The sequence below is a fragment of the Lontra canadensis genome, unplaced genomic scaffold (assembly GCF_010015895.1).
Source record: "Lontra canadensis isolate GAN:19392208 unplaced genomic scaffold, GSC_riverotter_1.0 scaffold84, whole genome shotgun sequence".
Lineage (NCBI taxonomy): Eukaryota > Metazoa > Chordata > Mammalia > Carnivora > Mustelidae > Lontra > Lontra canadensis.
In genome coordinates this window covers 593,317-616,676 of record NW_022631078.1, presented here as the reverse complement: position 1 = coordinate 616,676, position 23,360 = coordinate 593,317, and the positions used below count along the sequence as shown (strand labels likewise).

Genomic DNA, 23,360 nt, shown 5'->3' with positions numbered 1-23,360 from the left:
GGCACGTGTGCCCCAATGTTCATAGCAGCAACGTCCACAACAGCCAAACTGTGGGAAGAGCCCAGATGTCCAACGACAGATGAACGGACAAACATGTGTTGTAGAGACACAGTGGAATACTATGCAGCCATCAAAAATGAAATCTTGCCCTTTGCAGCGACATGGATGAAACGGGAGGGTGTTATGCTGAGTCAGAGACAGACAATGATCACAGATCTTGTCATACATGGAATTTAAGAAACAAAAGAGGAGCATGGAGGGAGGAAAATAAAATAAGACGAAATCAGAGAGGGAGACAAACCACAAGAAAACCTGAACTCTAGGAAACAAACTGAGGGCTGCTGGAGGGAGGGGGTGGGACAGGGTAACTGGATGACGAGCGCGAAGGAGGGGACGGGATGGAATGAGCATGAGGTGTTATATGCAGCTGATGAATCACTGACCTCTACGTCTGAAACTGAAAAGGCACTATATGCTAATTAAGTTGAATTTAAATAAAAAGTAAAAAATAATAAAATAAAAAATAAAATGAAAAAATTGTGTATGTGAAAAAAATAGAAAAAAAACAGAAGTATAGACATGCATGAACTCTACTTTTAAGGAACTCCCAATCAATGAGAAGTAATAATATGAATCATAAATACTTCGAACTACATCTCAACAGAAGTATTATAACACAGAAGCCTGTGGAAGCAGCTAACGCAATGCTTAGAGGGGTGCCTGTGGCCCTGGATGTTCAGCTGTTTTTAGGTTTCAGGGGAAAACCCTCGAATTACCAAGCTGGTAGGCTGGTCTGTATGACGTTGCCGAGAGCACGCACAGCTGCAGGGACCTGGTGGGAGGCAGGGTCCCGCTCCCCAGTGCAGGGCGGTTGGCCAGTGCGCAGCCGGTGCGCCCAGCCCATCACACAGTGACCCTGCACTGGGGACCCCAGCTCCGCAGCTGTGCATTGGGCCTCAGGAGCAGGTCCCCACAGGTGATGTGCCAGATGTCCCCGCTCCACTCGCCCGCCTCCTGAGCAAGGGCCCAGCGCAGCAGCGCAAAGCCCCAGAATACGGCCCTCCCCCGGCAAAGGCTGCTGGTGCTCTCAGGGTCGCAGACGGGCCCTCCACTCCCGGGTAGAAAACACCAGCACCTACCGCCTCCCCTCTCCCCCCCAGGCCAGCGACCGCCCACAGCTGGAGAGCTCAACGCATCAAAGGCAACCCACTGGCTCTCCAAGTCTCCGCATTTAAAAAGCCTCCTCCCCCACCTTGGGGTGCCCCGCTGGCTCAGTCTGAATGGCCTGTGACTCTTGACCTCAGGGTCGTGAGCTGGAGCCCCATGTTGGATGAAGAGGTTACTGGAGTAAATGAAACTGTATAAAAGTGTCCCTCCAGCCCCAAAGGGCATTTACCTTGATGGCCTTTTCTGTTAATTGTCTTGCTATTTTGTATCTGTCTAATTTGGGGGAAGAAGTCGAGTCTTGGGAAATTCCTCGTTTTAATTCTGCAGGAGAGAAAGAGACATCCAGGCAGAGGTAAAAGTGCATAGGGTTGCTTGGGAAGGAAGCCCAGCCCACCTCCGGCCCCCAGACCCTCCCCAGCAAGCCCTCAGCATCCCCGCCAGGCTGTACCCCCCCGGCCGGCCATCCCCAGGCGATGCCCTCTCTCAACCCCCAGCCCACCAGCCCCGGCAGCTCTGGCTTGGGCACCCTCTCTCCTTGCTGGGTGCCCCACCCCTTTGTGGCCACACCACACCACGACCACCCCCCTCCGTCTCCGTCTGGGCCATCCCTCCCTCTCCTTCCCCTGACTCTGGCCACCAGGCTCCCAGCAGCACACACCAAATTCTAGTGCAAACACCTTAAAGATTAAGATGAAAGCCCTCCTCTCTGCACCCCCTCCCCTCCATACCCCTGCGTTCTGCCATCTGCTGGGCTCCACCGGGGGCACCGCTCAGCTATCATCATACACACATAAGCCTATCCTGTGGTCACTCCCCTGGGCCCTGGCTCCTTGGACCACCAGACTCTTGGCCAGCCGGCCCTGCTCCCGTTGGCACCCCTCCCCTCCTCACCGCGGCCGCTTCTCTCTCCCTAGGCCCTAACCTTGAACTGCCCGGGCTTTGACCTCAGACTCCATGCTTCCAGTCCATACGCACTCCCTGGGCCAGCTCACCTTGTCAAGTGGCTTTCAATTCCACCACACCCAGGCCTTCCCCACACACCACGTGACCTCCTGACACCACCGGGACTCCCAGCACCTGGATGTCCAAGGAGCATCACAGGGGGACAGGCCAGCAGCAGACACCCATCCACCCACCCGCTGCCCCTCCTCCCTCCACGGGCCCCGGAGACCCACATCCGCACAGCCAACTAATACAGACGAAAGCAGCAACACCCTTGGCGGGGGCGGGGGGGCACCAACAACGGCAGGTCCACATGCGGAAAACAAATCAAACCCCAGCTGAGGACACGCAACAGTTCATCTGCTGCAGACCACGGGCCTCCACGTGAGAGCTAGACACACGAAGCTTCTGGCAGAAAGCACCAGCCGTAAAAGTTAACGTTGGGAAGATGACGTGCTCTGCTCTGTTAAGGAAAGGAAAACGCAAAGCACCAACTGGGAAAACATATTCTCAGTGTAGACGTCCCACGAAGCCCAGCACGGAAGAAGTACACTGAGTGGCTCCGTCCATGTGGGGTCCGTGGTGCCAAAAGCCAGGAGAGAGGGAGGGTGGGAGGGGTTGGGAGGCACAAGGACACGGCCCCCGGTACCCCCGGTGCAAGAGCATGGGCTTAGAATGAGCAAAGCCACGGCTGGCAGAACGACAGGACAGGACACGGAAGCCACAGACATGTGCCATGCACGTGGGGCTGTCAGGAACCGAGGAGGAGACAAAGGTCTGCGAGGACAAAGATAGCAACATCGCCGCGTGAGCACACCCAGAGCCCCTCACCCGCCTCCAGGAGCACACACCAACGGCAGCGTTAGGGAAAGCACACCTTCGAGAAGGTTGGGTGGTGAGCCGATCGCCCTCTGGCCACAGCGACTGAGTCAGGGGTCAGTAACTGAACAAGGCAACCGGCGGAAAACTCCGGCACAGTCCGTACATGTGCGCCAAGTGACCCACGGCCAGACGAATTGAGGTGGAAAGCACTGCGTACTTCTTAGCTAAATGATGATTAAAACACCAAACATCAGATCTCTGGGCTGTAGTTAGGTTGTATTTATGAAGAGATTTTTAGCTGTAGATGCGTATATTCGAAAATAGCAAAGGCTAAAAACAGTGAGTTAAGCGTCCGTCTCAAGATGTTAGCAAGAACAGTAAATTCAAACCCAAAGAAATACAAGAAAATTAACAGAAAGGAGACACTGATGAAATATTTTTAAAAATCCAATAGAGGATTAGTCAAGCCAGAGGTTTTACAACTAATAATATTAAAAAACAATTGATGAGGGGCCCCTGGGTGGCTCAGTGGGTTAAGCCTCTGCCTTCGGCTCAGGTCATGATCTCAGGGTCCTGGGATTGAGCCCCGCATCGGGCTCTCTGCTTAGCGGGGAGCCTGCTTCCTCCTCTCTCTGTGCCTGCCTCTCTGCCTACTGGTGATCTCTGTCTGTCAAATAAATAAATAAAATATTTAAAAAAAAACAACAATTGGTGAGACCAACTTACAAAAAAGACAAGAGGCATAAAATGCCGTTTAAAACCTTCCCATCAGTACAACTCCAGGGCTGATGGCTTCGTGGGGGAATGGTACAGACATCTCGTCTCGTACAACACATTTTGAAAGTAGAAAAGGCCAGCACGTTCCAGGGAAGGAAGGTCCCAGGCAGAGTGACTCACACACACAGATGACAGAACCATACACATCACGGTCGCCTGGTGTCATTTCAAGGCCGGCTTAGAAAAGCTTTGTAAACTGCACCACAGTAAGAAGGTCAGGAAAAGTCACAAATCCCATCTCCACAGACACAGAGAGTCTTAATTATCCCCAATTTCCATTTAGCTGAAAACTCGCAGTGAACGGAGACACACAGGAGCAGCCCAGAAGTGACCCTCCGTGGCACCCGGCCTTTGGTTTCAAGCCCAGGGCTGCCCTGGCTGGAGGGATCCGAGCTCTCAGGAGAGCTGGGATTCCCGGGCTGGGACCCTAGGAGCCTCAGGTGACCTCGGGGCATCTTGACGTCCTTACAGACTCGGATGGGGGACACAAAAAGATGCAGAAGCGGCGTGCAGAGGCGGGATCCCCCAGTGCAGAGCGCTGGGAGCATCACGGAGTATGATGGTCACTGGCCAGACCCAGTCCAGACATCCGGTAGACGAGAGAGAGAGAGAGACACGCAAACACAATCCTCCCCCTTGGCCATAAGAGACACCCGCACCTTCCCTGGAAACCCGTGACTTCGGGGCAGGAATCCGCACCCAGGCACACCTTCCGGAAAGATCAGGACTTGACGGAGGCTGAGGAGAGGGCAGCTCCTTGTCTCTAGCCTTCCCGGCTATTCAAGGCACCTGCCCGCCCCCGGGAGGGGTGGGGAGGGGCGGGTGAGCGGGTGCAGCAGTGGTGGTGATGCCAGAGCACCTAGGGGCCGGACGACATCTTGTGCCCAGGCCCATGCGCCTCCCTTGGGAAGTGCCGGTCAACCTCTGGCCCACCTCCTGCCCAACCTCCAGTCCCATCGCAGAGGGATTTTCCCCCACCCCCACTCAGGGGCTTTGGACCGTCACCAGGTGCCCCAACACAGCTCCTCATGTGGCCACGGGACACACAACCCTACCACGAAGGGGTCTGGCCAGCACTGATCTAGCGACTGGCGGCAGCACCGGTGACGGCACGGCCAGATGGCAGGGGCAGGTCAGAGCCGGAGCTCCACCTCCCAGGAGTCTTGGCAAAACACTTGGCAAAACCAAAGGCCACTCTCATCAGGTCCACAGAGGGGGCAGAGGAGAGTAAACCAGCCCAGGCAACAGCCAGAAGAGTCCCGACGCAGGACTTGCTCCAGAACAGGCTCAGATCCTGGAAACACAAGGCGAGAGGAGTGGCCACTCCGGAGGACACGAGAGGGAACAGACGGGACAGCCTGATGGGGCATGTGGTTCCCGACCACGTCTCAGTCTGAACAAACCGACTCCGGGCTTCCTAGGGAAATACAATGTATTCTGGGTGCTGGATTTTAGTGAGGAATTACTGTCCATCTGATCAAGTGTGGAAAAGGAGTTTAGTTATAAAATGTCACTTAGAGATACTTAGTAAATATTTAGATAACACTAATATTTACTAGTAAATAGTAACAAAAATTTCATAAAGTCATTATTAAAGACAAAAGAGAGGTACTCTCTAATATTAAAAGGATCAATTTGTCAGGGAGATATAAAAATTCCGAAAGTAGGGACACCTGGGTGGCTCTGCCTTCGGCAGAGGTCATGATCCCAGGGTCCTGGGATAGAGCCCTCCTTGAGCTCCCTGCTCAGCGGGAGTCTGCTTCTCCCTCTGCCCCTGATGCCTCCCCTTCCCCACTTGTGCATGCACTCTCTGTCTCTCAAATAAATTTTTAAAAACTTAAAATAAAAAAGAACGATTAAACAAAGAATCAGTAGACTCTAGCAGATTTGCACACCGTGATTAACCAGCTGCACTTAAATGACGTAAATGGACACCATGTACTGCAACTTGAGACACACATTTTCTTCATTTACTGTCTTCCACCACAGATTACATCCTGGCCCATAGAGATTCTCAATAAATCTCAAAGGATTGAAATGATGTAGTAAGTTCTCTGACAACTGTTAAATCAAACTACAAGTTAATAACAAAAAGGTAGCTAAGAATTTTCCTAAATGTTCCAAACTTAAGCAGCACACTTTAAAAACATGGACCAAGGGCGCCTGGGTGGCTCAGTGGGTTAGGCCTCTGCCTTCAGCTCAGGTCATGATCTCAGGGTCCTGGGATCGAGCCCCGAATGGGGCTCTCTGCTGAGCGGGGAACCTGCTTCCTCTTCTCTCTCTGCCTGCCTCTCTGCCTACTTGTGATCTCTGTCAAATAAATAAATAAAATCTTTTTTTTAATTAAAAAAAATAAAATAAATAAGAAATAAAAACATGGACCAAAGGAGAATCTCAAAAATGATTTGAGCTTAATGATAATAAAAATATGACATATCAAAACATTATAATGCAGCTAAAATAGTGATTAGAGAGAAATTTGTAAATTTAAATTCATATATTAACAAATGAAAAGCTATCTGAGCTACCATCTAAACAGGCTAGCAAGGGAACAATTAAACAAAAAGAAAGTAAAAGAAAGAAAATAATAAAGAGCAGAATTCAGTTAAATAGAAAACAAATGTGCCATAGAGAAAATTAACAAACCAAAAGTTGGATCATTGAAACAATTTTTTAATTGATAAACTTTTTCTAGATCAAGAAAAATGAGAAAACACAAATATACAATATCAAGAATGAAAAAGGGAACATCATTACTGATTATACAGATGTTAAAATAAGATATTATGAACAACCACATGCCAATAATTCGACAGTTCATAGGAAATTAACATTTTCCTTGATAAAAACAGCTTTATCAAAACTGACCAAAAAACCTCAGAAAATCCAGGTAGGCTTATTTTTGGTTAAGAAATTAGTTCCATAACTAAAAACTTCCCATAATGAAAACTCCAGGTCTAGATGGCATCACAGATCAATCTTTCCAAACATTAGGGGGGGAAATATCTTATATGAGCCCTCTCATTGAATAAGGAAATAATAAACCCTTTCAATTCCTTCTTAGGTGGTCATAAATTTAATACCAAAACCTAACAAGGACATTATAATAAAAGAATAGCACCGCCAACTCATTCATAAAAAGAGGCATAAAAATCCTAAACTTTGTAACTCAGATCCAGTTGTACAAAACAAGACAATATGACCATGTGAAGTTTATTCCAGGAATACAAAGTTGGTTTAATATTTGAAAATCCATCAACATAATATACCACATTAGTAGACTAAAAGTTAAAAATACATTATCATCTCAATAGATGCATGATAAAGCACATGATAAAATGTTATAACTATTCATTAAAAAATTTATCAGTAAACCAGGAATAAAAGAGAACTTCCTTTAAAAAGCCTAGAGCAGCAGCATACTTCATGGTGAAATATTGAATGCTTTTCTCCCTCAGTTTGGGAGCTAAAAAAGTTGTCCGTTAGATCACTTCTGTTCAACATTATACTGAAACTACTAGCCAATGCAATAATGCAAGAAAAGGAAATAAAATATCTAAAAACTGAAAAGATTTACAGATGATGACTGTGTATGTAAGAAATCTCAGTGAATCTACTAGCTATTAGAACTAGTTAACAAAGTGGGGGTGCCTGGGTGGCTCATCGAGTTAAAGCCTCTGCCTTCGGTTCAGGTCATGATCCCAGGGTCCTGGGATCGAGCCCCGCTTCGGGCTCTCTGCTCAGCAGGGAGCCTGCTTCCTCCTCTCTCTCTACCTGCCTCTCTGCCTAATTATGATCTCTGTCTGTCAAATAAATAAATCTTTAAAAAAAAGAACTAGTTAGCAAAGTAACCAAATGCCAAGTCAGTACAATAAAATTAATTGTATTTCTATATATGCAGAATAATTAGAAAATGAAACTCAACAATGTCATCTCTAAAAAACATCACATATCTAGGAGTAAATCTAACAAAAGGAGTCTCCCATATCTGTACTCTGAAAACTACAAAACACTGTTGACAAGAATCAAAGAAATAAATGTTCCTGGGTTGAAAGACTCAATATTGATAAAATGTTAAGTTTCACGCAAATTGATCTATGGATTCAATGTAACCAAAATCAAATCCTAGCAGGATTTGTGTGTGTGGGTGTGGGTTAAATTAACAATTTGATTCTAAAATTTATATGGTAATGCAAAAGTCTAAGAAAACCTAAACAAATCTTGAAGGATAAAGTCAGAAGACTCACACTACAAAATATTAAGACTTATTATAAAGCTATTGGAATTAAAACAGGATAGTATGGACTCAGGATAGGCAAATAAATCAATAAAAAAGAATGGAAAACAAAAAATAGGTCTAGGCCTGATTTTCCACAAAGGTGAGGTTGCAGGGCCCACCTGGGTCAATTAGATATTCACATGGGGGAAGACTGAATGTTTGCCCACCCACTCCTACCTCACTCCAGAGGAAACAATCCCTGTGAATTGTTGAGGTGAATATGAAATATTACATTATAAAGTTTCCAAAGGAAAACAGGATACTGTTTTCTGGACGATGGGGTGGATACAGATTTCCTAGTAAGACTCAAAAAAGTACTACCTATAGAAGAAAAGATTGATTATTAAAGGTTCTTACAACTAAGAAGTTGATTTTCAGATGGACTCGTAAATTGCTGGAAACACCAGCCAGGGACCAGAAGGTCCTTATAATCCATCTAACCGACAAAGAACTGATGTCCGTCCAGCAGAGGCCAAGAGCTCCTACCACTCAAGAAGGAAAAACCACAACTCGGTTAATAATGGCCGAAAGACTAGCACGGATACTCCACAAAGACCCCAGAAAGGAAAGTGGAGTGGAAACCACAGTGAGGCGCCCCGCACACGCACCCAGTGCCCAGAATGAATGAGACGAGGCCCACCGCTGGCCTGGATGGGGAACAGCTGGGCCTCTTACCCCCGCAGTGGCCTAAAGCTGAGCAGGAGCCCGCCCTGGACCCCGCGAGCTCGCCCTCAGGTGCGCCCCGGCGAGAAGGAGCGCACGGGCAGGAAGGGTTAGGGTTAAGTTTAGGGTTAGCGCCCATTTACTCAGCTCTAGGGAAGGGCTGGCCGGCGCTCCTCCGGCCCCGCGCCCTAACCCAAGCAGCGGACTTGGCGCCCCTTTCCCAAGCTGAGCTCTGAAGTCGACCCCCTTGGAGGGCAGGAAGGTGGAGGACAGGGGGCCGGAGGGGGCGTGGCGGGGCGTGGTGGGGGTCTCCGGGAAGGGGCTTTACGCCCCGGGTCCCGAGTCAAGCCCGGGCCCAGCGCTGCGTCTGAGCCGCGAGCCCCCGCCCCGTTCGCGCCTCGAACCGCGAGCCCCCAGACGGCGGGCGAGGACGACACTGACTGTTCTCTTCTCTGGGGTCTCCTTCCAGGGAAGCGGACGGGAGCCTCTTCCTCTCTGCGGGCTCCATGCCGGCCTCCGGCAGCTCGCCCCAACTCGCGCCCGCTCGCGCCCCTGCAAGGAGAGGGGGCGTCGGCGAGGGCTCCGGGCCGGAGGGCATCCCGCGGGGCGGGGGGGGCGGAGCCGGGCTCCGGAGCCAGGCTGAGGAAGCGCAGGTGTAGGGTCGGGGCAGTCTGGGGGTAGAGGGGCCAGTCTAGGTGCGCAGGGGGAGGTCTGCGCTCCCGAGGGCGAGGTGAGGGCGCGGGCGGGTCCGGGCGCTGGGCTGGAGGCCGGGCGTCCGCGGAAGAGCGGTTCTGGGCTTCCGAGCACCACGTCCGGGAGTCTGGGGCCTGGGGGAAGGGGCGGGGGAGTCCGCGGTCCCTGCGCTGGGGCGGGCGCGTCGGGGATCCCGAGGGCTCTAGCCCGACGGGGCGCGGGGTGCTGTCCGGCCTCCGCAGGGGCACAGGGACGGGGTTCCGAGGCGAGCGGGGCCGGGGCTCACCCGGGACCGACCCCGTGGCGCGCGCTGCGCCCCCGCCCCCCGCCGCGCCTCCAGGCGTCCCCTGGTTGCCCGGGGCAACGGGCCGGGTTCGCGCGGCGCATTGTGCAAGCCTCGCCCGCGGGGGGAGCCGGGCGCGGGGCCCGGGGGCCGCGGCGCGGCGGCCGGCGCGGGGCGTGGGGCTGCGCGGGCGCGCCGGCGGCGGGGGGCGTCCGGAGCGGCTGCGGCGGCGCGTGTGGGACGCGGGTCCCCGGTGGCCGCGGTCAGTGGCGTCAGCGCTGGACCCGGAGCCGGGGCTGCCATCCGAGGCGTGGGGGTGGGGGCCGGGGCGCCGAGCCATGGCGTCCTCGGGGAAGGACTGGGCGCACCGCCCCCGCTCGGGGTTCCCGAAGCCCCATCAGGCGCAGGGCTGTTGGTCACAAAGACCCGCCCTGGCGGTCAGAGGCCCCCAAGTCACAAAGAGCGAGAGTCACAACCGGCCCCTGACCCCACCCCACGCTCCTCTCAGACCCTCACTCCCGGTGCCCCACAACGGCCGGGCGGGGGGCGCAGAGACCGAGATGCAGTCCCTGGGGTGGCGATGCCAGGCAGGGGGCTGCACACCGGGTGTCCCCACGTGGGCTGTGGGCAATCACTGCCAGCAGGGCAGCTTTCCCGTCCTGGGGAAGAACCCGAGGGGGACTTTGTGTCCCCAGGGTCATTCATGGGGCCTCCCTCCCCACCCCCATGTTCCAGCTGCACCCCAGGGTCCCACACCAGCCAAAGTCCCTGAGCCCTTTTCCTCCTCCTTCCTCCCTTCCTCTTTGTGGAGGGAGAAGTGAGTAAGAAAGACCCACCTACCCTATTGCTCCAAGTAAATTTCCAAAACCTACCTATCTTTATTTGGTTTTAAATCATCTTTATTTTGCACTTAACTTCCCAAGATGGCCTAAAAGTGAGGTTCCATTCTCTGCATTAGCTGTGGCAGTGTGGGTGGGCAATGCTCTAGGCAGGAAGGGGTCTTTGTGCCCCTTTCCAGTCTTCACTAGCAAGCCACAGGTGCTCACCAGTCCCCACCTCCACGTGGCCTCCCAAAAATCACAAAATAAGGAATGGCCTCACCTCCACCAGCCCTCCTATGCTTTACCTCTCATTTTTCTTAGAACCTGGGCAAAGTGATCCCTGAGAGACCCAAAATGAAAAAGGCCACGTTTACATGTTAGCATTTATTGCGCAGGAGATACTGAACTACATCACACGCAAACGAAAACAGAATTATAAATTTCTAAAACCCCATTAGCCTCTGTTCCTCAAGCTCTCTTTGAAATAAAGTACAAGCCAGTGTGCTAAGCCCCCAGGTGTCTAATTCCAGCTTGGAGACTCAGATTTTCTGTCCCCAGGACAACATCAGCATGGACTGTGCTGCCTTTGTCCCAGGCTCCTAGCAGAGCCCCTTGGCCTCCTGGTCTGAACGCCACAGGAAGAGGAGGGGACGGGGACTGTGGCTGGGGGACCTGTGCGCACGCGCACACGCGGGTGGGTGTGTGCACGTGCAGGAGAGAGCCATCAATGGCATTCGGAAGACAGTCCACCTCTCCCGTGTCTCACCTGCTTTCATCCTGTTTGAAAACGACCCAGGTCATCGTGAATGCTCGTGAATATGGGCAGCCAGTCCCTTGGGCTTGGAAATGAGAAACCAGGGAGGATCCTGGAATCCACCCCCCAGGGCCACACTCGGCCAGCCCCAGACAGTCCTCACTAATGAGCCCCGGTAGAGGACCTCAACGCAGCAAGGAGCAAACCTTAGCACCTCCCAGCAGAGCAGAGGGCCGCCCCACTCCTTCCACGGGAGGCAGAGGTGGGTTGCCTTGGGAATGAAAGCGCGGGCCAGGACAGTTCCTGGAACACTTCCAGAAGCCGCTCCCAGCTCACTGCGGTTTATCAGCGCAGTCAACTGGGAAAAGAGAACTGTGCTTCCAGAAATTCCAGGATGCTCCCAGGACAAGGAGACGGCGCGAACTAGTTTTGGGACATGACTTTAACTGAAGCAAATGTTCTTCTCACACCACACTGTCTCAGGCAAAGGGGCAGGGACAGGCGGAAGAGACCCCCAGCCTGGGCCTGACCTCAGGTGAGTGAGGTTAAGAAAGAGACTGGCTGGAGGCTGCGTGGCAACAAGCCCCACGGAGGGTTCCAGGGGCGTCCATCCGGCATTGTGAGCTTGGTAACGGGAGCGGAGGCAGAAACCATGACAGGGGAGGGGACCCACCTGCCTGAGCAAGGCCAGTGAGACCAGGAAATGGGGCCCAAGTTTGCAGAGCCTTGGACATGGCCCCACCCCAAAGAATACTGAGCTGTGGTGTGGCTTGGGTCACGCTCCGTATGGGTGCTGACCAAGGGCTCAGGAGCCGGAGGGCCCCTGGCCAAGGGCAGACCAGCACTGCTGGCGTGGACCTCCATGCCCCCGGCGCGACACACACCAGCACCACGGAGCAGGCAGGGTCCTTCTGCCACGACCGGGGCGAACAGAGAGGGCAGACACTGGGCGCGTGGGCTTCACAGAGCGACGGCGGCCGTGCGCCCACGGCCCTGGGAACAAGGGCCTACCCTGACTCGTGAGACGCAATGGGGACACGCAGCTGTGCTCTCTGGTCAGAAACCACTGGCCCAGGCCCGTCTCGGAAGAGAAACCCCGTTAGACTCACGTGGGGCCGTGTGTGTCTGCTCAACACGAGCAAGCCAGGGACGCCGGCCCAGAGCCGGAGGAGCGGACGGGGGCTGGCCACACGTCCCAGCCTATGTATCAGCCCCGGAGGGCCTGGCTCCGCAGGGGCCCCGGCTCGCCTGCAAGCCCCACTGCTCACGAGGGGGGCGCCTCAGGGCCAGGAACCTACAGACCAATAAGCAGAATTAAACTACTCTAAGAAATGAAAACCACCTTGCCACCGGGCCTGGCTGGGCAGTGGTAGCTGGAGGACCACGAGCCAGGCGGGGCCCCACTCCTGCCTCGGTCTCCCCAGCCCGCGCTCACTGGGCCATCTGCACCACGACGGCCCGCCAGGCTTTCTCCTTGTCGAACTCCTTCAGGGGGCTTCTGGACACCTGTGGCCAAACAGGCAGAGCGTTATTTCCCCTGGGCCCCCCCACCCCCGCGGCAGCATGCAGGCGGGAAAGCTGTTCACTGGAGAGCTTCTCTCATCTGTGACAACACAGGAAACAGCACAGGACCCCAGGGGTGGGGAGGCCATGGACGCCCCGGCCCCTCCACCTCCCACATCACCCCCAGGAACACAGCTGGGCAGGGGTGGGAGGCCACACGAGCGTCTGCCCCACAGACATCCCAGCACCTGCAGCACAAGCATCTGCATACAGTAGGCGCCCAATAAACAGACACCACAGTGCAGGAATCAACATGGCCGGTGAGGGCCTCCAAACTCTTCCTGGGGGGAGGGGACCAGCACCCCTGCAGAGAAGGTGCCTGAGGAGAATACTTGAGGCCAAGGTCAGCAGATGGGAACAGGAAGGCCAGTTGCCCGGCCCCTGGGCCTCTGGACCTGCTGTTTTGGAAACTTCTGGGAGCTCTAACTCAGCAGTCAGCACAGAGGTGTCCCCACCCAGACAAGGTGGGTCTCTGGTAGGTCCTGGGGGCAACGCCATCCCGTCCCTGCAGGAGACCAGCCCTCACGGATAAAAAGGAGAGGACACCGCCTGTGGATCTCAGTGAAAGAGAGCACAGGGCAAGACAGAGGCCCCAGCTCGCTGAGCAGGGGCCCACGGCGAGAGCTCGGGCATGCACAAAGGCCAGTCCACGGTATGAACACCTCACAGGGAGCGCACTGACCCGTGGCCTTCCAGCCGTGGGGGCCTCGAGCCCGGCGGAGGGGCTGGCATGAACCTCCAGAGCCTGCCGGCCAGAGGTCACAGACACCACCTGTCGGGGTGGGCGGGCACCCCCGAGAGGGGCCGGGAAAGGACCCCCGCGACCTGTGTGGGTCCTGAGCAACTTCCTGTCCGGGTCTGTGTGAGCTCGGTGCACAACACCTTTTCAGGAACAGACGTGAGCACCGAGCCGCCCAACTAGCCAGGACGGTCCCCTCGGCTGCTCACCTCCCCCGCGGGGCGCTCGGGCGGGCCGGCCTGCACGGTGTCCCAGGACGCGGCCAGCTTGAAGCTCACGCACTGCATGACGGTGCCCGTGTTGAGGCCGGCCTGGAGCAGCAGCGCCAGCAGCAGCAGCAGCAGCAGCACGTCGTAGGATTGCTGCGGAAACAGGGCGGTGAGCAGCGCGGCCCACCGGGGCTCCCGGCCTCCCCGGCCTGCGGCCCGCATGGGACAGGCTGCTTCTGCCGGCCAAGGGAGGCTGTGCAGGCAGTGCCTGGGCCCCAGGCTGAGCTGAGCTACTGTGACTCAATCCAGGTAAGAGCCCTTCTGCACAAGGATTTCTGTCTCACCGACAGGAGGCGAGGAAATCGATTCTGGCCCACGTTCTGCAGCCCTGGGTTTGACAGAGGACACGAAGATGGTCCCGGGGCTCCCCGCCTAGTCTCCCGTGCCCCAACACCACCACCCATAGAGCCCCATGTGATGACACAGAGGGCGTCCCCGTGGGGTGGAGCCCCCGGCTGTGTGAAGCAGGCCGCCCTGGGACGCCCGGGCCACAGCCCACAGACACCACCCACCTTCCTCGGAGCTGAGCCTGGCGGCTGCTGGGAAAAAAACTTCCAAGGAGCACCTGGCACAGCAGGGGGGCGGGGGACCGAGGGAGCCTTGGCGAGCAAAGGATCCTGGGGCGCCCCCGGCCCTCCCAGCCCAGGCGACCTTCAGCAGAGACACAAAACCCCAGCTCCACACAGTGTCACTGTGGAAACGCCTCTTTTCAAGTTAACGTACAAATCTATCCACAAGCCCAGTTTTTAAAAAAAAAAAAAGTGCTTCTGGAGCCAAGCAGCTTGATTCTAAAGCCCACACAGGAAAACAAGCACACAACGAAGGGGACCCTGAGAAGCGGTGACAGCTAAGTAGGCAACAGGCCTGGTCACACGTGAAGCCGGTCGGCAAACTTCCAGGACCGGCGCCTGCGGCTCTGGCTACGCGCAAGAGCAGCAGGCGCAGAAACAGGCCGGCAGGGCCGGAAGCTCCGCTGCGGGCAGGGCTGCACGTCCCCAAAGGGCAGGGAAGGTGGACGTTCTAGTCCCCAGCGTCTGACAGCCTCGTGCTCTAGGTCAGCTCCTGCCAGATGCAAGCACCAGCCTTTCTCACGGCGACGGAAACTCCAGAAGCAGCAAAGGAAGAGGCTGACCAACTTAACGGCATAAACAGAGACGTCCTCAGGACAGAAGTCACAGCTGTCGGGCGGGGGCCAGTGTCTGGACCCTCCATTCCACAGCGCCGGTCTCCCAAATACCGGTTGAGGGCAAGACCCCCGGAAAGTGGGCAAGACACAGACGCAGAGGCCACTAGGAACAACAGGCCAGCACCGCCACACACAGTCCAAGGCCACGTGTGTCCAGAGAGATGCCCACGGCAGCCACACCTGTGCACGGCCTCCCCCGCATGACAAAACCAGTGACGAGCCCCAGAGAAAGGTGGCTATAGTGTGTACAGAGGATGAAAGCCAAGTCCGCGGTGGCGCTCAGAAGGGAAGGGCGCCACCCGTCACACCGCGCATCACACTGCACGCAGGTTGTCGGAGACGTGGACACAAGATCCAGGTGTCCATCACCTTTCTTCACCCCTCAGTGTAGAACAATGGCTCAGGCGAGGCCAGCTGCCAGGGCCCGCGCCAGGTGCTGGGATGCGGTGTCCGCAGGTGCCCGGCTCACACTCGGTCACGGTTGTTTCCGACCCGCGAGAGCCCCGCACCCAGCCCCGGCCCGGGCGCTCCGGCAGCTGCTGCTAAGCCAGACGGGAGCTGACCGCACGCGCCCCAGACCCCGCGCCCACTGGCATCACAGGAAACGGACCAACACGTGCGAACTTCTTCCAGACACTTAGCCTGGACTCCAAGAGTCAGTGTCGCGGGGGCAGAGGCGGGGACCGCTGATGGAGAGACTCAGCCGGTCCCGCTCCAGAAGCTTCCCTCAGGAGGCACACCCTCGGGCTGGTCTGTGTGCACTGCCCGAAGGCCACACTGCGTGATTTCAGGCCCGTCGACTGCCACATGGGGCTGTGGGCATGTAGGAGGAAGTCCTTTTGGAAATGGCCAGTCCCTTCAGATGCTTCTGAAAAATGACACGCCTGCGTATGTGCTCCCAGCCGTCGTGGAAACAAACGTGTGCAAACAGCATGCAGCTGCCGGGGGATCTTGGTGCTCCGGAGTCTTTCCGTCTGTCTGTGTGTCTGAAATTTCTCATGACAGACACTTGGGAGCCAACAGCACACGTACTGGTAACAAGCCGAGTTACCTCAGCAATAAACCTGGGGCCGCGTGTCTGAGCCCACGGAGGGACTAGGAAAGGGGCATGTTCGTACGTGGAAAGGCCCTCAATTCTCAAGTTTGTCTAGAGATGAATCGGAGTTCCAACCAGGTTGTCACACACCCACATGGAGAGCGGGTTCTACCGTGGCCACGGAGCAGGAAGGGCCGAGAACCCCCAGGAGAGCCGCGAAGAAGGGGTGTGGGGTGCGCCGCGACACCAGACAGAATGGCCCAAACTTTGAAACAGAGCAGCTTGCGCAGCGCAGGGCTGGGGCGGCACGGGCACCCGAGCAGGAGCACGGACACCTGGCCGTCCCACAGAAGCGAGTCCGGGGCTGCTCAGGCCACGTGTGGGAGCAGCTCCGGCAGGCCGGACGCTCGGCCGGGCCACGTGTCCTGGGAGACCCGTCCCACAGAAGCGAGTCCGGGGCTGCTCAGGCCACGTGTGGGAGCAGCTCCGGCAGGCCGGACGCTCGGCCGGGCCACGTGTCCTGGGAGACCCCTCCCGCACGGCCCACGGGGCAGCAAGGCCACGTCCACATGGGGTTCCGAGCGAAAGGAGCACATACCTCCACGGCGGGCGGGTAGTCCTTGAAGATCTCCAGGATCCTCATGATGCTGAACGACAGGTACCCAGAGGCGGTGAACAGCAGCGGGGACGTGAGGCTGCAGATGGCGATCAGCATCTCCACCTGCGGGAGAAGATGGCGCTCGGCTCGGCTGGGCCAGCGGGCCTGGGAGCCACGGCCGGCACAGGCGTGGGCAGGCGTCGGCGTCTGCACTCTGCCTGAGGCTCCTGCTACGGTCTGAGCTTGGTCTCCCGTGAACTCCGAGTCCCCCCAGCTTCCTCACAACTACCCACTCTGCTGGGCGGGGGACACACGTGCGGCTGGCCTCTCACGGTGGTGCGCAGCCCATGCCACCGGCTGGGCCGGGCCGCCAGGCACATGGGGGCTGCAAAGTATGAGTGCGGGGAATTCGGGCCCAAACGGAGCGTCTCTCGCTGTCCGACAGCGGGTCCCCTGACAAGACGGAAGACACAGGCTGAGGCTGGCGGGCCAGCGTCCGCCTCGCTGAGTCCCAGGACTGTCTCGGGACTCCCCTCCATTTCCGTAGACAGTCCCACCCTCCAAGCAGCACCCGCCAGGCCTCCCTGCCCACCCCGCCGCCTGGTTCCCACGGTGGCAGAGAGAGAGCTAGGGAAGGGGCCAGGCGGCCAGGCCTCACTTACCAGACACCTGCTGGGGCACTCAGCCGTGACGTGACTGGCAATAGCGCTCGGGAAACACTAGGAGGAGAGAGAACACAGGCTCAGAGGGGATGGCAGGGATGGCTGCTCCCTGTGCTCTCCTGTTTTGGGGGTCCAGCGGGCTGGGGCTGGGATGGAGAGGAGAGGGGCGGCCTCTGCAGGCTATGGAGGAGCTGGGGGAGCCGCCCCAGGGTCATTCCGTCGGCCGAGCCGGGCTGCCTGCCCACAGCAGCTGTGTGCGAGCCTGCCGACGCGGAGACGTCCGCGGGGACCGCGCTCCACCAGCACCCACCACGCAGCGCTCCCACGGGTTCAACAGCACCGCTGCGTCCACATCCGCCCCATCGCCCAGTAACATCCCGCCGTCTCTGTGACCCTGCTTTGTGCTGACCAGAGACCCTCGCCCTCCACGGTCAGATGTGGGCGTTTCTGAAGAGCACACCAGCTCGCTGCAGGCTGGCCTCGGCCGGGGGGACTCAGAGGCCCCCAGGACCACCCGCCGCGCTGACCGCTCCACTGCGCAGGTCCCCTGCCCCTTCGGTGACACAGGTCCGCTTCATCTTACTGGAAGGGACGGATTTACTCGAACGCCATCTGGGTCACACAGTCCAGGCGGGGGAGGGAAGCAGGAGGACACGTCCTTCCCGAGGAGACCAGGGCTGGGCCCGCCGAGCTGACTGAGCCCACGGACCCAAGTGTGTGCAGGCGCTGGTTAGCCACACGCCCGCACGGGAAGGGACACACCCACGCCCTGGGTGGGCACGGCTCGGACCCCTGGACACTGGGAGGCGCCTGCACTGGCTTAGGGCTCTGGCTTGGGGGGGAGCGGGACACAGCAGGCTCTGCAGCAGGAGGACAGAGAGGGGAGCAGCCCTCTGAAGGCGCTGGTCTCAGCAGGGGTGTGGGCATGGCTGCAGAGGTGAGTGGGGCAGGCCCGGAGCCTGGGGTGAAGGTGCTCCAGCAAGCTCTCTGGGGGACCTCTGGGCGTGGAGCAGTCGCTGAGGAAGACTCAGTGGCCCCGGCATGCCGGGAGCAGGGCTCAGGTCTGCTGGGTGGGTCCTCCAGCCCCAGGCCCTGGACAGCGGGAAACTGGCCTGTGGCGGGGAGCTGTTCGCGCACACACACACACACACACCACTGGCCCAGGGACGCCACGGGAACCGGCTCCCAGCCAGAACCCAAGCCCTAGACCGCGGCCTGGTCTATGACCTTGGCCTCTCCTACTGTTCCCAGACCACCCCTCCCCACCAGGGATCACCCGTGATCCTTTTCTCTTCGCATTCCACATCTGGGGGCACAGGGGGCACCTGCAGAGAGAGAGGCCCAAGGAGGCTGGTCTGGGGATGATGGCCACACCGTCCTCTCTGCCTGCTGCTTTCTCCCCAGGCTCCAGTCCTTGGGAGATCCCTTGGCCATCATTCCCAGGGCTCGGCCAGGCTGGGCACAGGCGCCCACGGTGTTGCTCTGAGCCGTGGGATGCAGCAGGACTCCGGGCCCAGCGTCCAGAGGAGACACCAGTCCCCCCTTCCTGTGGCTCAATGTGCAAGCTGGCAGGCAGCACCTCCAGGAGAGTAGGAGGACCAGGCCAGGGATGCTCCCTGTGTCCTGTCCACTCAGACGGGATGGCCCTGGACAGCAGGGTGGGACAAACCAGCCCCTCCTGCAGGCGCCCCATGTGACCCAGGGACGTGGCAAAGCAGCCCCGGGGTGACCACATCTGGGAGCATGGGGCACACAGTGGTCGATCTTAACCATTCCATGTGGCAGTGAGGAGCCCACACCTGCCAAGGCCGCCTGTGGCTGCAGATGGGAGACACTGGGCATTTCTGCTCGACACGAGCAACGTCCCCTGCTGTCAGTGATGACAGACTTGCTCATCAGACCATGAGACCACCAGGAGTACTCACGGCCACTAAGATCCAAAAGAACGTCACTGAGAGGTGCGGCCCTGAGACGGCGTCGTCCACGTTCAGAGCAATGACACCACCCAGGACGGCAGAGACGCCAGCAATCACCTCGATGACCTGGGGAGCAGAGCACACAGGCAGGGTCACCCAGGGAAAGCGTCTTGCGTGCGGCCAGCGGGCAGGGGTGCGACTGCTCTAAGAGCTCAGGGCAAAGGAGCCAACACGTGGAAATGCTGAGGACAACCTCTATGAGAACATGGAAAAATGCGTAGTTTCCAACTCAAAATTGGTGGGAAAAGGAAAAAAGCAGAAGGACGACACTCCCACCCGTCAAAGGCAGGCGGGAAAGGCCCCAGAAGGCGAAGCAGCGAGAAAACCGAGAGGCGACAAAACTCGGCACACACGTGGCCACGTGGTGACATGGGCTGCCCACGAGGCACGGCGTCCACGAGGCCCCGGAGAGGACGGCAGTCCCACATAGTGCCGGAAGCGTCCCCAAACACAAGCAGGACTGAACGTCGGGGCAAAAGGGCACAGCCCACAGGGCCGATGGCGGGAGAGCCGGGCCACTGACCCGGTCAGCACAGGCTTTATGACAAACGCCGGCGGGAGACTTGCTAAGTGATGACAGAAGGAAACCTGTACGTGTCCGGGGACACAAGCTCCAGACACCACGGCGGGGAGCTACAGAAACGAGGAAGGCCGCGCTCAGAACGGAGGGTTATCAGAAAAAGTGGAAAACACCCAAGTCTGGAAACAGGTGACCAGAGAGGGTGGCCATGTCGCCCCCTTCCAACCAGGATCCTTGTGAGAGGAAGGGGGTGAACCTGAGGACCGCCCCGGAGAGCAGGGGACGCTCAGGACACTGCGTCACACGACCCTCCCCACGTAAATAAAGGGAAGTTTATCTCACCGAATAGGACTTCAGGACCCGGGCAGGAAAGGCCACTTCATACAGCACATTGGCGCCGTCCGGCATGGGACCCTGAAAGGAAAAACACGTTTGGCTGCTGACATCGCAGGTGCCGCAGGGGGCGGGGGTGCACCCCAGGAGAGCCTCTGCCCCCGCTCTCCACACCAGCCCCTGTGCTCTGAGGTCAGAGGTTCTCCCTGCCTATGTAAATGGGATTAGTTGCTGCGCTTGCTGTTTTCAAGGTGACACTTGCTATAGACTTTGTCTCTGCATGGGAAACGCCGGGCCCCGGGTCTGGACCAGAACCACATGGAGCAGGAAGGTTGCGTCGCACCTTCCACTGTGCTCCCTGCAGCCATGAGCCTCGGGACTCCCTGGAGATGTGGGGCTGTGTGGGGGCGCAGGGGCAGGCTTCCGTCCCGCCGACCTGTGCTCCGGGGCGCCACCTGGGGATCCCGCGCAGCCCGTCGCCGGACCCACCTTCTGCTTACAGGGTGCCTCGCTGGACCGTGCTGAGATGATCACTGTGGCTGCCATGAAAATCTCCAACAGAAGGAGCAGAATCAGATTGAAATTTATCTGCCAAAAGAGAACACATGTGTCTATAAAACGGAATCTTCACTTGCTTTCCATAAACGCAGACAATCCCACGGACAGGCTTAGAAGTCCAAGCTCCAGGCAGCCTTCCTGAGCAAGGCCAGATGCTAGGCACAGGGGCCACACACCCCTAGGACTCTGACTCTCTCTCTCTCGAAATCATTCTTAGCTCCAGGCCTGGATTTGGCGACCCCCGAGCTAGCCCTTCCTTAGTGGTTTGCCCCTCCTGGGTATTTAAAGATACAAAAACTGAAGTTAATTTCAAAACTGGGAGCCTTTACACAGCTCTGTGCAGGACGCCAAGACCTGAAGAGGCCAGGGCCTCGGGGATGAGACGGTAGTTCCACATCGTGACTGTGTCGGCCTGTGTCTCTGATAACAATCACAGAACAAAATGCTAAAAACAAACAAACAAACAAAACCTAATTAATAAATTGTAGGATATGCATGCAAGCTGGCTGACCTTGGGCCCTGGTCGCCCACCCTCTCTGTGGGGCTCGTGGCCTCGGGGCCTCCCTCACCCGCCCCCAACCCCAGGGCAGGTGCCCCACAACCAGGGAGCCCGGAGCCCGCGGACGGTATCCACGCGAGCCAGTCCTCAGCCTGCTCCCCTGCCTTGTCCGTTCCTTCCTGCCCCCGTCCCTCCCGCTCTGCCTCCTGGTGCTTCCCCAGGGGCCCCCAGCCTGGGCACGGCCTGCCCCCCCCCTCCTGGGGCTGTGAGGGATGAGCTAGCTTCCCGACGGCGGCTGTCTCCTGGTCGCAGGCCTCCGCAGCCCCGAGTGATAATAAAACCACATTTAAAATCAGATGAAGTTAATATGTTTGATCTACAGAACTCTACATGCAAAATAAAACAGACAACATTTGTTCTTTTATATATTTGGTGGAATGTTAACAGAAACTGACCATCTACTAAGCCACAAAATAGCCTAGGTAAATTCCCAAAAATCTACACAAGTTGTACATTCTGACTGTAAAAATAACATTAGAAAACAACAAATGGAAGGTTTTAAAAAATAATCCCATGGGTCTGTTTCATCAGGTTCTTGACAAGAAACCTAGGGATAGCCATGAGGAGGGACTGGAGGAAACCCACCAGTGTGGCAGCGACCAGTGAGGACCAGGGGAGGGAGGGCATGACCGTGAAAGAGGACCGAGCCCCCGTCCCAGCACCCCGGAGGGTTCAGAGCCAGGGAACGGACACACTAACCACTCGCTAACAACCCGTCTCCATCTCTCACGGGCACACGTGCTGCCTCCTGGCACAGACAGGCAGGCACTGCGTGGGAAGCGGGTCTGGAGAGGCAAATGGGAGGTGTGCAAATCCCTAAAACCAAACAAGGATGAAATGCTACGTGTCAGATCGGAGGCAGCTAAGCCGGAGCTTGGAGACGGGGCAGACGCACCCCAGTGGGCTCGGCTGCCAGCCCGCTGCGGATGCAGGGCTCCGACTCCCTGCTGGCCCACCCAGAAGCAGCCCCGGACACATGGAAAAGAGAGCGCGGCAACCACAGACAAACCAAAGCAAGAGCTGGTTCTTCGCAAGGATGTATAAGGCAGATACGATGAAGACACGTGAAATTCTGAAATGAAAAGAAGTTACACATGGCTGTCCAATTGGACAGCTATTGTAGAATGAAACTGGACCATTTTCTTACACCACACACAAAGATAAACTCAAAATGGATAAAAGACCTCAACGTGAGACAGGAATCCATCAGAATCCTAGAGAAGAACATAGGCAGTAATCTCTTCGATATCAGCCACAGCAATGTCTTTCAAGACACGTCTCCAAAGGCAAAGGAAATGAAAGCGAAAATGAACTTTGGAACTTCACCAAGATCAAAAGCTTCTGGGAGGTGCCTGGGTGGCTCAGTGGGTTAAAGCCTCTGCCTTCAGCTCAGGTCGTGATCCCAGGGTCCTGGGTCTAGGGTCCCACATTGGGCTCTCTGCTCACCAGGGAGCCTGCTTCCCTCTCTCTCTCTGCCCGCCTCTCTGCCTGCTTGTGATCGCTCTCTGTCAAATAAAGAAATAAAATCTTTAAATTAAAAAAAAAAAGATCAAAACCTTCTGCACAGCAAAGGAAACAGTCAAGAAAACAAAGAGGCAACCCACAGAATGGGAGAAGATATTCCCAAATGACAGTACAGACAAACGGCTGATATCCAAGATCTATAAAGAACTCCTCAAACTCAACACACACAAAACAGACAATCACATCAAAAAATGGGCAGAAGACATGAACAGACACTTCTCCAATGAAGACATACAAATGGCTAATGGACACATGAAAAAATGTTCATCATCACTAGCCATCAGGGAGATTCAAATTAAAACCACACTGAGATACCACCTTACACCAGTTAGAATGGCCAAAATTAGCAAGACAGGAAACAACATGTGTTGGAGAGGATGTGGAGAAAGGGGAACCCTCTTACACTGTTGGTGGGAATTCAAGTTGGTGCAGCCTCTTTGGTGAACAGTGTGGAGATTCCTCAAGAAATTAAAAACAGAACTTCCCTATGATTCTGCAATTGCACTACTGGGTATTTACCCCAAAGATACAGATGTAGCGAAAAGAAGGGCCATCTGTACCCCAATGTTCATAGCAGCAATGGCCACAGTCACCAAACTGTGGAAAGAACCAAGATGCCCTTCAACGGACAAATGG

At 56.4% G+C, this 23,360-nt stretch overlaps 2 protein-coding genes across 2 annotated transcripts in view; both read right to left on the bottom strand.

Moving 5' to 3' along the window:
- TTLL8 (tubulin tyrosine ligase like 8) overlaps positions 1–9,248 on the bottom strand; it is a 48,766-nt gene extending 39,518 nt beyond the window's left edge. The window contains exons 1-2 of the mRNA XM_032882741.1: positions 9,092–9,248; positions 1,397–1,488 (exon numbers count right to left, since the gene is read on the bottom strand). Of these exons, the coding sequence (XP_032738632.1) occupies positions 1,397–1,488; positions 9,092–9,248 (249 nt within the window). The remainder of the gene's footprint in view (positions 1–1,396; positions 1,489–9,091) is intronic.
- Positions 9,249–12,292: 3,044 nt separating this feature from the next.
- The window catches only part of MLC1 (modulator of VRAC current 1), an 18,597-nt gene continuing 7,529 nt past the window's right edge, over positions 12,293–23,360 (bottom strand). Inside the window, exons 5-11 of the mRNA XM_032882740.1 lie at positions 20,573–20,671; positions 20,093–20,164; positions 19,180–19,296; positions 17,255–17,311; positions 16,593–16,715; positions 13,713–13,865; positions 12,293–12,707 (exon numbers count right to left, since the gene is read on the bottom strand). Of these exons, the coding sequence (XP_032738631.1) occupies positions 12,633–12,707; positions 13,713–13,865; positions 16,593–16,715; positions 17,255–17,311; positions 19,180–19,296; positions 20,093–20,164; positions 20,573–20,671 (696 nt within the window). The 3' untranslated portion in view covers positions 12,293–12,632. The remainder of the gene's footprint in view (positions 12,708–13,712; positions 13,866–16,592; positions 16,716–17,254; positions 17,312–19,179; positions 19,297–20,092; positions 20,165–20,572; positions 20,672–23,360) is intronic.